General features: G+C 34.4%; 1 protein-coding gene across 2 annotated transcripts in view; it reads left to right on the top strand.

The window, feature by feature from the left end:
* Bco2 (beta-carotene oxygenase 2) overlaps positions 1-14,661 on the top strand; it is a 29,242-nt gene extending 14,581 nt beyond the window's left edge. For both annotated transcript variants that reach the window (XM_047517011.1, XM_047517010.1), the window contains exons 6-12: positions 821-949; positions 1,904-2,064; positions 2,957-3,124; positions 11,801-11,938; positions 12,485-12,667; positions 13,151-13,261; positions 14,344-14,661. In XM_047517011.1, the coding sequence (XP_047372967.1) occupies positions 821-949; positions 1,904-2,064; positions 2,957-3,124; positions 11,801-11,938; positions 12,485-12,667; positions 13,151-13,261; positions 14,344-14,457 (1,004 nt within the window). In that variant the 3' untranslated portion in view covers positions 14,458-14,661. The remainder of the gene's footprint in view (positions 1-820; positions 950-1,903; positions 2,065-2,956; positions 3,125-11,800; positions 11,939-12,484; positions 12,668-13,150; positions 13,262-14,343) is intronic.
* Positions 14,662-16,616: the final 1,955 nt, after the last annotated feature.

A 16,616-nucleotide genomic window follows, 5' to 3' on the forward strand; every position in this document is an offset into this window, starting at 1 on the left:
GCCTATTAATTAGTTTCCTTGCTACTGCTCTTGACCCAGTTTAGTGTCTAAGCTTCCAGAGTTGTCCTTTTAAAGCTATTCCCACCTCTCTGGCCTCATCTCTTAGACTCACCTCATTGTTCATTTTGATAGGACCACACTTGTCTCTGCTATTATTTGAACACTTCAAACTTGTTCCTGGCGAGAACCCTTGCATTTGCTTTTCCCTCTGTCTGGAATGAGTTTCTCTCAGATAAACCTCAAGGCTTTCCCTTCAGGTCTTTATTTAGATGCCACTTTCTCAGACCATCAGATTTAAAATTGCAAACAGTAGCTCCACCCTTACACAGTCACTACTGATCTTCATTCCCTGGCTTATTTTCCTTTATACTTATTACTTCCGGATGCACTGATCTATTAGAATTTGAGTTTTATAAAATAAGAGATTTTTATACTACTATGTACATGTACCTGGAATATAATACTTAGAACATTTAGGACAGTGTCTGGAGTTTAGTAGGTGCTCATTATGTGGTTACAGAATAAGCAAATCAAGACCTACATGGTTATCTTATTCCAAAAGAAGATTGAAGATTGCAAAATTCCATGTTACCTAAGTTCATCATGACCCCACACTGGCAATTCTAATACCAAGAAGGTAATTAAATATCACCTAAATAGTTATTTATTCATTGAGTGATTTATCAAACATGTTAGTTAATCCATCAACAGCTATTTATAGTTTGCCTAATAAATTCCAAGTCTTTGGCAAGGGTAAGTTTTTTTTCTTGTTATTCTAGAATGTATGTAAACAGTGAAGACAAGTCTTTTTGTTTTCCAGGTTCCTGCTATAATATTATTCGGGTTCCTCCAGAGAAGGTGGACCTTGGGGAGACAATCCACGGAGCCCAGGTGATATGTTCTATTGCTTCTGAAGAGAAAATGAAACCTTCTTATTACCACAGCTTTGGTGAGTCCAGAGAGAAGCTAAATTGTACTGGGCCCTGTTTTGGCAAGTGCTGTGTTAATAGTTTGTTGGAATATGGTGATAATACCAGGCTGGCATTTTATTTAATATTTATTTATTTATTTGGTACTAGAGATTGAACTCAGGGGCACTTGATCACTGAGCCACATCTCCAACCATATTTTGTATTTTATTTAGAGACAGGGTCTCACTGAGTTGTTTAGTGCCTCGCTTTTGCTGAGGGGGCTTTGAACTGTCAATCCTCCTGCCTCAGCCTCCTGAGCCACTGGGATTACAGACATGTGCCACGTCACTCGGCTCCAGGCTTGCATTTCAATACCAGCTAAGTTCATTCCATTTAGTCATGCACTTCTTGTGCTAGCCAGTTAACTTCTTGAAGAGGTAGTTATTTTAGTGCAAGAAATTACTAAAAAATTGTGACAATTCAAAATTTTGGCAACTTTAAAGCCCACAAGTAATCATAATATATGAAAAGGTCTAGACCATGTGTTTTTGGGAAATTCATATTCTACATAGATTCCTTCAACTTTTATTCAGAATATTTATTTTCTGTATTTTAAATTGTTATAGCCGTGTTCCTATGTGTATACCTCTGGTATAAACAGAAAAGAATTAAAGAGTAAATCTATAGGTCATAAATGACACTTTAATATTATGTTTCTTTACTTTGTTCCTAAACCAAAGTAATTTAATGTAAAAAATATGACAGATGGGCTGAGGGCATTCAACCCAAGCTATTCTAAGCAGTTCCCCTTTTTATGTAGGAACAGGAAATATGTATAGCAAAGCTGGGAAACAGTGAAGAAGTACTTCTGACTGATGTTTGTTTAGGTCAGCAGTAATATGTCCAGGAATTCAGACAAGTCCTGTAATTGTCACATTTCAAATGATTCCAGTTTGCTAAATAATATTTTATTGTTTGCTGGAACCTTTTAGGAATGACAAGGAACTATATAATCTTCATCGAACAGCCTCTAAAGATGAAGCTGTGGAAAATTGTCACTTCTAAAATTCGAGGAAAGGCCTTTTCAGATGGGTTAAGTTGGGAACCTCAGTATAATACTCGGTTTCATGTGGTGGATAAACGCACTGGACAGGTGGAGTATTTTGAGTTTATTTATCATGAAAATGGTTGGGCTCAAATGTGAATTTCCTTGTGGTTGATTTTTTAAATTTTCACTGGGCATTATTTAAGACACCCTTAATTAAGAATATCACCTTCTTTTGTTGGTTGGGCTAGTTATTAATTACTACAGTATATTTTGCATATTGGAAAATTATAGGAAATGTTTTTTATTCTTTTAATTGTCTGATTCAATTAAAATGGTGTCTAGGAAACTCTTATCATGGATTTTCCCTATCACAGTAGTTGCGAAAGAGGGTGGTACTCAGAAGAGATCTGTAACTTTTGCAATGATACTTCCATTATTTGCTTCTGTGAGTTACTGACATGTCTGTACGATAACCCCATCAAAGTCCAGGCATGTTGGTTGAATATCTTTTTATACTCCTGATGGATATCAGTGTGATTACATTTTAACTTTTTAAGTAGATACTATCCTAATTTTGCTGCACCTGAATTTCATTACAAAAAATTTTAGTAATGAGTGCATTTTTCAAAGAATTAATTCATTAATAGGTTTACTAAGTAGCAGTATTTTCTATTTAACCATGTAGTTAGAGTCAAGAATTTACTTATTCTTTAAAACTTTGGCCCATATTTCATGAGGACTTTCTAATTAGTTGTTGTAGTAGATTGTTCTATATCAAATAGATTCAGTTCATTAATATGAAATGAGATGACTTAAGCAAGCAATGCTTAAATCAAAGCATATTTGTTTCTACATTAGGGATTCTACTTTTATAACTATTGGGTGTACAATCTAAGGAGTGAAGGTAGCCTTAATTTGAACTTTGTGGATCTGTTCCCTGAAAGAAAGAAAAGAAACTGTTAAACCAACCAACCACGGTTTCTGTTTTCCCCTGCAGCTTCTTCCAGGGAGGTACTACAGCAAACCTTTTATTACTTTTCATCAAATCAATGCCTTTGAGGATGAAGGCTGTATTATAATTGATATGTGCTGTCAAGATAATGGAAGAAACCTAGATATTTACCAACTACAGAATCTCAGGAAATCTGGGGAAGGACTCGATCAGGTAAACATCACTTATTTGTCACTTATCAAGATAGTTGTGAAGCAATCAAAATCTGGCTTTGTCTTTGGAATTACCTGTTTCTCTTGCCCTCTTGTTGCCAACAAGGAGGGAGAGTAGTTTTAAAGCATTGAAGATACAGCTTTGTCATTTGTTTATTTAATATTAAAAAATAATTTGAAGTAGTTTACTTAATGCTTAGTAAGTAGAAAGCATGGTAAGACAGTAAAGATAGGTGCTGTGAAGCAGTTGTGAGTAGTTCTGTATTACATTTAAGCCCTGGACATAGTGAACATTTCCTAGAAGGATATTAAAATAGACCATCAGTGTATCAGATCATGTGACTGAAAGGATTCACTTTTTCCTGATACTGAATTCAAGGTAAAAATTGCCCTTGTATTATGAATATAAATTGGCTTCATCCTTAGTTTTACTTTTCATCTATAGTTTTATTTTAAAATATCTTAAAAACAGTACTTATTAAGTTTACTTACACTTACTAACCTCACTTATAGCTTTATGGTAGGTTTTTATATCTGTAGTTTAAGTTTTTTAGCTGTTTTTTTTTCCCTAAGATTGACTGAGTTTTTCTTAGCTTTCTGCATACCCACACACATTTTTGAATCAACTTGTCCGTTTTTGCAAAGGAAAAATAACCTGATTGGGATCATTGCAAGTATATATCAATTTGAGGATAATTGTTATCTTTACAATGTTGAGTCTTCTAAACCATGAATGTGGAATATTCTTCCATTTATTTGGATCTTCTTTAATTTCTCTCAGTAATGTTATACTTTTCATTATAAGGACATTACATATCTTTTGGTTACAAGTAGTCCTAGATATTTTGTTTATTTTGAAATTGCTATAAATGGTATCTTTTATGCTTTCATTTTGTGTTTGTTCTTAGTATATAGAAATGCAATTGATCTTGTATTTTGATCTTGAGATTTTGCTAAATTAATTTATTAGTTTAAATAGTTCATCTGTGGATTATTTTGGATTTTCTTTTTTTTAAATACTTTTTAGCTGTCAATGGATCTTTATTTTATTCATTTATATGTGGTGCTGAGAATCAAACCCAGGGCCTCACACATGCTAGGCAAGTGCTCTTGCACTGAGCTACAATCCCAGCCCTGGATATTCTTTTTTAAAAAAATTTTTAAAGTTGTAAATGGATATAATACTTCATTTTATTTATTTATTTTTATGTAGTGCTGAGGATTGAACTCAGTGCCTTACATGTACTAGGCAAGTGCTCTACCACTGAGCCACAACCACAGCCTGTGTTTTCTTTCTTCCTTTTTTTTTTTTTTTAAATATTTTTAGTTACAGATGGACACAATACCTTTATTTTATTTGTTTATTTTTTTAATGTGGTGTTGAGGATTCAACCCAGTGCCTCATAAGGGGTAGGCAAGCGCTTTTCCACTGAGTCACAACCCCAGACTTATTTTGGATTTCTATATACACAATCATTACACAGCATTTTATCATTAAGCATGCTATTTGCTGTATCTTAAAATAAGTTAATAGATTTATGTTTTAGAGAAGTTTTAGGTTTAAAGAAAAAAGTAAGCAGAAAGTATAGAGAGTTTCCATATACCCCCCTCTCTAGCCAGTTTCCCCTGTTACTAACATCTTGCATTGTTATATTACATTTGTCATAACCAATGAACCAATATTGATTATTACTAACAAGTCCAATATTGATTATTACTAACCAATTATTACATTGGAGTTCAATTTCTTTTATGATTTTCTTTTCTACTTTCTTTATATTTAATGTGCTACTCTTCTTTTAACTAAGGCTGTGATTCTTAGTTTGTTGTTTTTCATTTTTTCTCCCTCTAGCATAGCTTTTGGCTGTTATAAATTTTTCTCTGAGAGAGCTTTAGCTGCATCCCACAAGTTTTGAGGTTATTTATTATTTTTTAAACTTTTAAAGCATTTTCTGGTTTTCGTTGACTTTTCTTCTTTAAAATACATATCTTTATTTCTTTTTTAAAAATTTTATTTTTCCTTTTTAGATATACCTGACAGTAGAGTATATTTTGACATATTTATACAAACATGAAGCATTACTTTATTTCTTATTTTCAAACATACAGAGATTTGTCTAGGATGTTTTTGTCACTGACTTCTAGTTAATTTTACTATAGATTTTACTACTTTGCAATGTATTGAGATTTGCTTTAAGGGCCAACATAAGTTTATGTTTAATATGTGCCATCTTGGAGAGATCCAAGATGGTGGACTAGAGGGAGGCTGCGTTCCTTGTCGCTCGGTAACTTGGGTTTGGAGCAGAGGAAAATCTGTTTCTCTGTGAGGCAGTCTTTGCTGCCCATCGATCCCCTGCTGTTTACCCCATTTGTCCACCACAATCACCTGCCATCTGCCAGCATATCGCCTACTTTTTGAGTGCAGATCACTCACTGACTGCCACCTATCATCTGCCATTTGCCCGTTTGCCTGCCTCTTGCCTACCCACCACCTGCCTTTCACCTACCCATCACCCACTGCCTGAAGTCCACCTGCCAGTCATCTGCCTGTAGCCTGTAGACTGCCCACAGACTGCCAGCAGATCGCCAGCTGCCTGCTGTTGCCCGGAAGTCCACTGTCACAGTACCTGCAGGTTTGGTTACACATGGCTGCTGCCATTTTGGGACAACAGCCAGGACCTGCAGGATCCCTAGCCTGATTGATTCTGCCCCGCCTTTGGGACTTCTGGCCTGTCCACACCCTACATGGACTTGGTGCCTATGCCCTGCACTACAGCTTCCCATTTGCCAACATATTTGGAAGCCAGTGCAGCCATCTTGGATTATCCAAGAGGTGGAAGCTGCCATCTTTAGGTGGGACCAATCCCATCCTGAAACTCCTGCTGGAGATTGGAAACTCATTGTCAGGTACCTCTCATGCATCAGGCTACTGAAGACTGGGAGGTTTGAATAGTATATGACTGTTATAGTTTATAGTGTAGATTTTTTTTCTCCTTTTTGAAAATATTTAAGTTTTCATTTCTTTATTTTTCTCACTCTCTCTATTTTCCTTTTGTTTACCTGTTTTCTCAGAGTCTCCTCCTTTTTCATGCTAACAACCAATTTCTTTTGATTCTGCTTTCACTCTTCCTATGATCTGGTATTTCTATACTCTTTTCAATTCCATTAACAGTTATATCCTACACCCCTCCCCATCCTCTTTGTCCACCATTAGGAACTGTAGACCTCATTGCAAATCTATTTGTTATACTGTAGATAATAATTGAACTCATTCTCTCTGTTTATTATGAAAATGTTGTTAACATCTTCATAAGGGCTGTTTGGTTTAGGGCTGCATATTGCCTGTACTGGGTGCTGCTAACATTGACTTTCACCTTAAAGAAGAGGTTTTGGGAACCTGCAAGGTAACTAAGCCTATGGGGGAAAACTGCAATACCCCAGATCTGCACTGCTAGAGGAGACTATATGTGAACAACATGAAAAAAAAACAAGGGAAGAAAGTATTCCAAATAAACCAAGATTCTATATTAATATAATCCAATGACAGCATGGTAGAAAAAATGTCAGAAAAGGAGTTCAGAATATACATAATTAAAATGATTCGGGAAGCAAAGGATGAGATAGGAGAGCAAATGCAGGCAATGAAAAATCACGCCAATAAACAGTTGAAAGAGCAACTGCAGGAAGCAAAAGATCTTTTCAACAAAGAGATAGAGACTCTGAAAAAAAAACAAACAGAAATCTTTGAAATGAAGGAAATAATAAACCAGATAAAAAGCTCAATATAAAGCATCACCAACAGACTAGATCACTTGGAAAATAGAACCTCAAACAATGAAGACAAAATATTTAATCTTGAAAATAAAGTTGACCAAACAGAGAAGATGGTAAGAAATCATGAATGGAAACTCCAAGAACTATGGGACATCCTGAAAAGGCCAAATTTAAGAATTATTGGGATTGAGGAAGGCACAGAGATACAAACCAAAGGAATGAACAACCTAGTCAATGAAATAATATCAGAAAATTTCTCAAGCCTGAAGAATGAAATGGAAAATCAACTACAAGAGGCTTACAGAACACCAAATGCACAAAATTACAACAGATCCACACCAAGGCACATCATAATGACAATGCCTAACATCCAAAATAAAGATAGAATTTTAAAGGCGGTGAGAGAAAAGCATCAGATTACATATGGGGGAAAACCAATACAGATATCAGCAGATTTCTCAGCCCAGACCCTGAAAGGTAGAAGGGCCTGGAACAACATATTTCAACTCTGAAAGAACATGGTTGCCAACCAAGAATCTTATACCCAGCAAAACTAACCTTCAGATTTGAGGATGAAATAAAATCCTTCCATGATAAAGAAAAGTTAAAAATTTAGAAATAGAAAGCCTGTACTGAAGAACTTTCTCAGCAAACTATTCCATGAGGAGGAAATGAAAAACAACAATATAGGTCAGCAAAGGGAGGAACTACCCTAAAGAAAAGCCAATCAAAGGAGAAACCAAGTCAAGTTCAAAACCAAAAATAAGCCCAAATGACTGGGAATGCAAATCATATCTCAATAATAACCCTGAATGTTAAAGGCCTAGATTCATCAATCAAAAGACAGACTGGCAGATTGGATTAAAAAGGAAGACTCAGTAACAAAAGAGGGGGTTTTCAACCTTATATCAAATAAAGTGGACTTTAAGCCAAAGTTAGTCAGAAGGGATAAAGAAGGACATTTCATACTGCTTATGGAAACCAAAAATCAGGAAGATATAACAATCGTAAATATTTATGCCCCAAACAATGGTGCATTCATGTGCATCAAACAAATCCTTCTCAATTCTAGGAATCAAATAGAACACAACACAATAATTCTGGGTGACTTTAACACACTGCTGTCAGAATACATGAGAAAATGCTTTCCCCTCCAGAGTCCTATTGATAGAGTATGTTAGCTAACTTTGGATCTTTGCCAATGAAGAAAGAGAAAACAGTCTTTCATCTGCAGTTTTAATTTTCGTTTCTCTTTTTTAATGAGTGAAGTTAATTATCTTGTTGTTTATTAATAGCAAATTTTATTTCCTTTATGTTTCGAAAGGGTTATGATTTTGTCAATTTATATGTTAGGAAGGATAGCTGTTTGTGATATAAGCTGTAAATATCTCCCTTAATTGTCTTTTTTAAAAGTTTGTTTATGATGCTTCTTTCCATAAAAAACTGATTTTTATGTAAAAAAGTACCAGTGAAATGATTTATGACTTGGGGATTTTAAGTCATGAAAGGTTAGATAGCTCTTGCAAACTCCAGATTTGTAAAGAAACAATTTTCATGTGTTATTATTTGATGGTTGTGTTATTTAAAAAATATCTTTGGTACATATGGAATTTATCATGATATATGAAGTAAGGCAGGGATATTACTTTACTTATCCCTATAACATTGATTGACTACTACTTCTTCTCAGTGATTTGAGATGATGTTCTCTTTATGTATTCAATTTCTATATGTATCAGAGTGTATTTACTTTGGGCATTCTGTTTTGCTAATAGACCAGTATGACACTCTTACATTATTTAGGCTTTTAAAAATACCTTAATGTGTTTTAGTGCTGGTCCCACTCCTATGTTTATTTTTTCCCTAAATTTAGCATGAGGTGATATAAGTTAAAACTGTTAAGTTTTCATTGAGATTTTTGTTAAATTTACAAATTAATTTATATAGTATATGGTCCTTCTATTTGTAGGAAGGTTATTTTTTGCCTTCAGTGGTATTTTAATTTTTATTTTGAATAGGTCTCACATTTTTATTGACACACATGTTAATATATTTTTGTTACTGTTATATATGAAAACTTTTCTTCCATGAAATCTTCCAAAAGATTGTTTGAATATATGTAAGCCACTTATTTTTGTATGTTATTTTGTATTTGGTAATTTAATTGAGCTATCTTACTGTTTGTAGTAGCTATTAATAAAATACCTTAAATCTTATAAAAAAGTGCCATCTTAAAAAATGTGCATATTAAAAGATTTATATTTTCATTTTTGATATAATTTTTATATATGTCAGTTGGATCACATTGGTTAATAATATTCAAATATTCTCTGTCCTTATTGCTTGTTATTATAGTGGTTATTGAAAGATATAGTGGTTATTGAAAGATATATAGATTTTTTTGTTTCTCCATATAGTCCTTCTAATTTTTGCTTTAACCTTTTTGGTGCTTTGTTATTATGTGCATATGAATTTAGAATTGTTTTACCCTTCTAGTTTGTTGAACATTTATTTACTTCTGAACAATGTTTTTTATCTTGAAATTTACTTTTTGCTTACTGTTTTCAGACTATAACTTTCCTATCCTTTTACTTTTAATCTTTCAAAATTTGCATTTGTAAGCAGCATGTATTTTAAAAATCGACCATGGTAGTTCCTTACTTTTAATTGAACTATTTAGTTGAATCAAGCACTAATATATCAGGGTTTAAATATGCCATCTTATTATTTGTTTCTTATTTGTACAATAATTCTTTTTCTCCTCCTATTTCACCTTCTCTTCATTGGTTGAATATATTTTATTTTTTAATTTCTACCTCTACTTCTCCATACCTTGCCCATTACTTTGGTAGTTATATGTTCTTTCCATTTAAGTATTTTTTTTTTAGTTGTATAGGACACAATGCCTTTACTTTCTTTATTTTTATGTGGTGCTGAGGATCCAACCCAGTGCCTCACATGTGCTAGGCACACTCTACCACTGAGCTACATACAACTCCAGCCCCTAGTTACATGTTCTTTTTAGCAGTTAGAGACTTTAATATATAAGCAGTTATTAAAGTATATTGTAAATTGGTTTGCTTACTTCTTTTCAGACAATGCAAGGACTCTGTAGTAGTTTATTCCTGGTTTATATTCTACTCTATATTTTAATTCTCTTTCTCTTAATTCCTAGAAGGCATTATTATTATCATTTCCTTATGTAATCATAATTATCCATACTACCCCATTTGACCACATCTATATCTTTTTTGTTGCTTTTAATTCCTTCTAGTTCCTCAGACATTTCTATCTGGAAACATGTTTTTCTAACTACAGAACATCCTTTAGTAGTTGTTTTAATTCAGATATGCTGGTACATGAATCTGCATATTTTACAGTCATACAATATTTCTCCTTCTGTGTATGACTTATTTCACATACGTAATGTTTTCAAGGCTTATTTATGTTGTAGCATGTATCAGAATTTTGTTCCTTTTTTAGGTTGAATATTTTTCTATGGCGAGTCTGCATTTTTTTATTTGTTCATCTGTTGATGGATATTCGTTTGTCAGAAAAATGACTTTTTGTTCCTTCTTGGAAAAATGAACTCTAGGATGTTAGTTATTTTCTTTTGACTCTTTTAAGATGTCATTTTATTGTCTTCTTATTCCCATTGAGAAATCATTTGTTAATCTAATCTTTGTTTCTTTGAGTTTATCTTTTTCTCTCCTCTGACTGCTTTAAAAATTTTGATTTTTTAAAAGTTATAATATCTAAAATGCTTTCCTTTTAATTTTTTCACTTGAATTTTAATGATTCTTAAATATATGGTTTTATTTCCTTCTATAATTTTGACAAATGTCACCCATTAGTTCTTCAGATATTGCATATGGTACCATTTGTACTGTGAGCTCCCATGTCTGGCAGCTGTAGCTCAGCTTTATAGCTGCAACTTTATTCTTTTTCCTGGGTTACAGATCTCTGAGGTCCTAATCCAAAGGACTGGAAGTTCGCCTCAGCAATATTATAGAGAGATTACATTTCCTCCTTTCTTTGGGACTGCAGCATACTTACATTAGTACCTTTCACCCTTTCCTTCTGCCATTTTATTCCTGTTAGTATTTTCCAACCTTGTCTTTTTCTAGGCATTTTCTTGGAGGATTATTTTCTTCTTACTACCTTAGTGTTTAAAAATTCTTTCTTCAGTTGTGTCTATTCAGCCACTAAACCTAATCACTAAGTTCTTAAGTTAATTGCATCTGGGGATCAGTCATGTAGGAATCCAGCGCCTACATGACAAACGTGTTACTAAAGTTCCAGACTGCCAGGAGAATTCAGGTGTTCGTTATCAGTCACATTATTAACATAAACTATCTGTGTAATTCAGGGCTTCCCACGTACACAAACACTTTTAGAAGATAGAACATTCCAAGAACTCAGTTCCCAGGTCTTATCCAAGGGTTAGTCATGAAAACAGGCCTTCCTTAACAATGTGCAGAGGCTGAGCAATCCAAACCTGCTAGGATCTGATCTGAGCAACCAGATCTGAAGTACAGCACACCTCTCATTGTTCTCTAGTCCTCCAGACCTCTGGCTTTAATCATTTGGTCATTTGAAGCTAATTAAATAACATATTATATAATTTTTTATTTATTATTATTCTACTACTGGAATATAAGTTACATGAAGCCTAAGACTTTGCTTTGTTCACTGTGTTATCTCTAGTGTCAAAAACAGTAATTAACCTATGGTAGATAGTCAACAAATACTTGTTGAATGAATGAATGGAAATTATCATTTATATAATTTCTTGGGAATGCCAATAATGTTGATTAGATCCAAATTATTGGAGTGTACTATGCTGTTTTGCTATGTATGACAATTTTTTCATCTGTTTATTTCATTTCTCTCTCCTCAACAGCTCTATAATTCAATGGCCATATCTTTCCCTCGAAGGTTTGTTTTGCCCTTACACATCAGTGAGAATGATCCTGTAGGAGAGAACCTCAGTTCATTGTCCTATTCTTCAGCCAGTGCTGTGAAACAGAGTGATGGAAAGGTATGCTATGAATAGACATTAGACTAAGACTTTGAACTGTTGCAGTATTACTTTATTCTTTGCTCTTCTCTAGACTGTTTGGTGCCCAATAGGTTTCATAACATTTAGAAGAGCAGGGTAAGATCATGAAACCTTGCTTGCACAAGAATCATAGAAACTGTGTAGGAATGCACACTGTGTTGTTTTTAAACAGATATATATACAACTTTCTAACTGTTGTGAAATGTCTGATCATTTGAGATTATCATTGCCCGTCTCACCTTCTAGACGAGTTGTACTTACCACAGACATATCATTGTGCAGCTATCAGTGTCTTTGGTAGAATAAAAATCTACTTCCATCTCTCATGCCACTTGACAGCTTCTTCACAAAATCTGATAATATTCTATGCAATCACATGGAAAGAGCAGCAATATAAAAATGATATAAAATGCTAGTTAATCCAGCCCTGTGATGAAGTATTAATAGCCCACCTCACTGACCTACACTAAAGAAAATAAGTAAGAATTAAGCAACCACTTCAGATCCTTTTGGGACCTCTTTTAGATCTGGTGCTCTCATGAAAATCTACATTGTGAGGACCTAGAGGAAGAAGGAGGCATTGAATTTCCTCAGATCAACTATGGCCAGTTCAGTGGCAAAAAGTATAATTTCTTCTATGGCTGTGGCTTTCGGCATTTGGTGGGGGATTCTCTGATGAAGGTTGATGTGGTAAACAAGACACTGAAGGTAATAAAAATGTTTATCTTTTTCTGAACTTTCCAAAGATCTTTCCTGCCCTTAGAATTAGTTTGCTTTGTTTAAGGTCATTTTTGAGAGTCTTTAATATTTAAACAGCTAAACCATGTTCTTTTCCTAAGTCTGAGAACCATGGCATTATCTAAGATAGGCGTAAGTTTCCTCTAGGAAATCTGAACAAACACCAAGCCCAGAAAAACAATTCTAGGTTGAATGTTATTTTAGGAGAATATGTGAGGTTGAGGTTGTTGGAAACACCTATATTTCAGGTTGATGAGAAATTATAATCACACAAAAATATTTGATGGTGATGGGATCTGGGGCTACCAAAGCTCCCTAGTCCTCTCCTGTATTCAACTCAGCCTGATTTTTTTAAACTGTTGCAATTATCTATCAACAGCCACTTCATGCTGGGAGTGAAAGCTTCCCAGCCATAACTGGCCTTTTATAAAACACTTATTTTGGAACTTGCAGGTATGGAGAGAAGACGGCTTTTATCCCTCAGAACCTATTTTTGTTCCAGTACCAGGAGCCAGTGAAGAAGATGATGGGGTTGTTCTTTCTGTGGTGATCACTCCCAACCAGGTAATATATTTCTCTAACACCAGTCAGAAAAAAAGTAGCATTAAGTTGTTTGAGGGTGATATTTAATGATGCAGTCCATAATTTATTTTGATTCCTATGTGGTACCATCTTCCTTTTCTTCCCCTTCTTACTACTTACTGATCCTTTTATCATGGAAGTCTATACTTGGTTATTGTTTTAAAGTTCTATTTGTAGAATCACAATAATGATTTACATTTGCATAGGAATTTGTTATTTACAAAGTACTTTAATCATATTACCTTAGTTACCAAAACAACTTTGTGGGATACCATGTTACAAATGTGAAATTTATAGTTCAAAGAAGTTGAAGGAGACTTGTATCGTATCTCTTAGTGGTAAAGCTGGTATTTAAGTCTATTGGCTTCTTGTCTAATACTTATACCACTATCTGTGTTGCCAGTTTCGATGAACCGACCTCAAAGTCCAATATCATGTCTTGGCATAGTTTCTCAGTAATGTTACTTACTGACTTCCTTGTCTGGGGCAATATCATGGCAAATATGTTCACTTTGAGTATCAGCTTTGATCCGTTGTTAGTGACTGCCTGGGGTGCAGCATTCTTGGCCATTAAATGGCTTGGTGGAAAAAGTGCTGTGATTAATTAGTAATATGTGCCAAGGGTTTCATCCTCTTGCCATGCACGTGGCACTCCTGTGATCCGATAAGAGCAGATCTCAGTCTGCTTTGCAATGCTGCCCTTTGAACAGTGCCAAAGTAACATGAAAATGGAGGCATTTCTGATTCAGAAGAAAGAATTTCTATGTCTCTTAGTAGACTACAAAGGGCCAGTAAGACAATTGTTAGACTAAAAGAGATCCTATGAAGGTGATCAGTGTTTAAGTGTAAAAATATTCAGCCACAATTTTATTTTCAGTCCAGTTTAGCAATTCAGCAAATATTTAGTGAGTGAATAGATGAGGCATTGTGCTAGACACTGATGATAGATAAATAAAATGAGTAAGATGTGGTCTCTTTTAAGGAACTTTATCATCCATTGGAAGAGATAGACTTGTTTTTGATGGAAAAAGAGGGAATGTTCAGTATTGTTTTTCCTTTTCTAGAATGAAAGCAATTTTCTCCTTGTCTTGGATGCCAGGAACTTTGAAGAACTAGGCCGAGCAGAGGTACCTGTGCAAATGCCTTATGGGTTCCATGGCACATTTGTACCTATCTGATGGCACAACTACAAGGTCTGGGAACTAGATTTAAAGTGAGTGTGTTCTGTGGAAAAGACAGAAGAAGGCTTCTACTTCCCAAACCACAGACATTTGGTTTTAAATTTCCTGTTAAAAATAATTTGTGAGAAATTTATAGTTTATATTTTCTTATGGATTATCCTTGAAATCATTAAGCAAGTGTAATAAAACCTTTTGAGAAGAGTTTTAAATAGACATTTATTGGATATGTTTTCCTCTAGCTATGATATTAAGAATACATGAAAGAAAACTAAAATGGAGTCCTTGACACCATCAGATAGGTGGATGAGGTATGTTCCAGTAAACATTATAAAAGCTATCTATGTTAAGCCCAAGGCCAACATCATTCTAAATGGAGAAAAATTGAATGCATTTCCTCTAAAAACTGGAACAAGACAGGAATGCCCCTCTTTCACCATTTCTATTCAACATGGTTTTTGAAACTCTAGCTAGAGCAATTAGATGAAAGAAATTAAAGGGATACAAACAGGAAAAGAACTCAAACTATCACTATTTGTGGACTACATGATTCTATATTTAGAAGATCCAAAAAATTTCACCAGAATACTTCTAGAACTCATAAATGAATTCAGTAAAGTAGCAGGTTATAAAATCAATTCTCATAAATCAAATGCATTTCTATACATCGGTGATAAATCCACTGAAAGAGAAATTAGGAAAACTACCCCATTCACAATACCCTCAAAAAAAAAAAAAAAAAACCAACTTGGGAATTAATCTAACAAAAGAGGTGAAAGACCTCTACAATGAAAACTACAGAACACTAAAGAAAAATTGAAGACCTTAGAAGATGGAGCGATCTCCCATATTTTTGGGCAGGCAGAATTAATATTGTCAAAATGGCCATACTACCAAAAGCAGTATACAGATTCAATGCAATTCCTATTAAAATTCCAATGACATTCTTCATAGGATTAGAGAAAGCAATCATGAAATTCATCTGGAAAAATAAGACCCAGAATAGCCAAAGCAATCCTTAGCAAGAAGAGTGAAGCAGGAGGTATCACGATATCAGATCTTAAACTATACTACTGAGCTATACTAACAAAAACAGCATGGTACTGGCACCAAAACAGACACAGACCAGTGGTACAAAATAGAAGACACAGAGACAAATGCACATAAATATGGTTATCAAATACTAGACGAAGGTGCCAAAAACATACATTGGAGAAAAGATAGCCTCTTCAACAAATGATGCTGGGATAACTGGAAATCCATATGTAGCCAAATGAAATTAAATCTCTCTCACCCCCAAACTCAAAGCGGATCAAAGACCTAGATACTAGAACAGAGATCCTTCATCAAATAGAAGAAAAAGTAGACCCAAATCTCCATCATGTCAGCTTAGGACCTGACTTCCTTTACAAGACTCCTACTAAGCACAAGAAGTAAAATCAAGAATCAAAAATGGGATGGATTCAAACTAAAAAAGCTTCTTCTCAGCAAAGGAAACAATCAATAACATGAAGAGAGCCTACAGAATGGGAGAAAATCTTTATACACACACCTCAGATATAGGATATATAAAGAACTCAAAAAATGTAACGCCCAAAAAACAAATAACCTAGTCAATAAATGGGCTAAGGAACTGAACAGACATTTCACAGAAGAAGAAATACAATCGATCAACAAATATATGAAGAAATGTTCACCATCTCTAGTGATTAGAGAAATGCAAATCAAAATTAAGATTTCATCTTACTCTAGTCGGAATGGCAATTACTAAGAATACAAGCAATAATAAGTGTTGGCAAGGATGTAGGGGAAAAGGTACACTCATACATTGCTGGTGGGACTGCAGATTGGGGCATCCACTCTGGAAAGCAGTATGGAGATTCCTCAGAAAACTTGGAATAGGACCACCATTTGACCCACTCTTTGGTTTATACCCAAAGAACTTAAAATAAGGATACTACAGTGACACTGCCACATCAATGTTTACAGCAGCTCGATTTACCATATCTAGGTGCCCTTCAACAGATGAATGGATAAAAAAATGTAGTATATATACACAATGGAATATTACTCAGCCTTAAAGAAAAATGAAATTATGGCATTTGCTGGTAAATGGATGGAGCTGGAGAATATCATGCTAAGTGAAATAAGCCAAATTC

The sequence above is a fragment of the Sciurus carolinensis genome, chromosome 11 (genome assembly GCF_902686445.1).
Source record: "Sciurus carolinensis chromosome 11, mSciCar1.2, whole genome shotgun sequence".
NCBI lineage: Eukaryota > Metazoa > Chordata > Mammalia > Rodentia > Sciuridae > Sciurus > Sciurus carolinensis.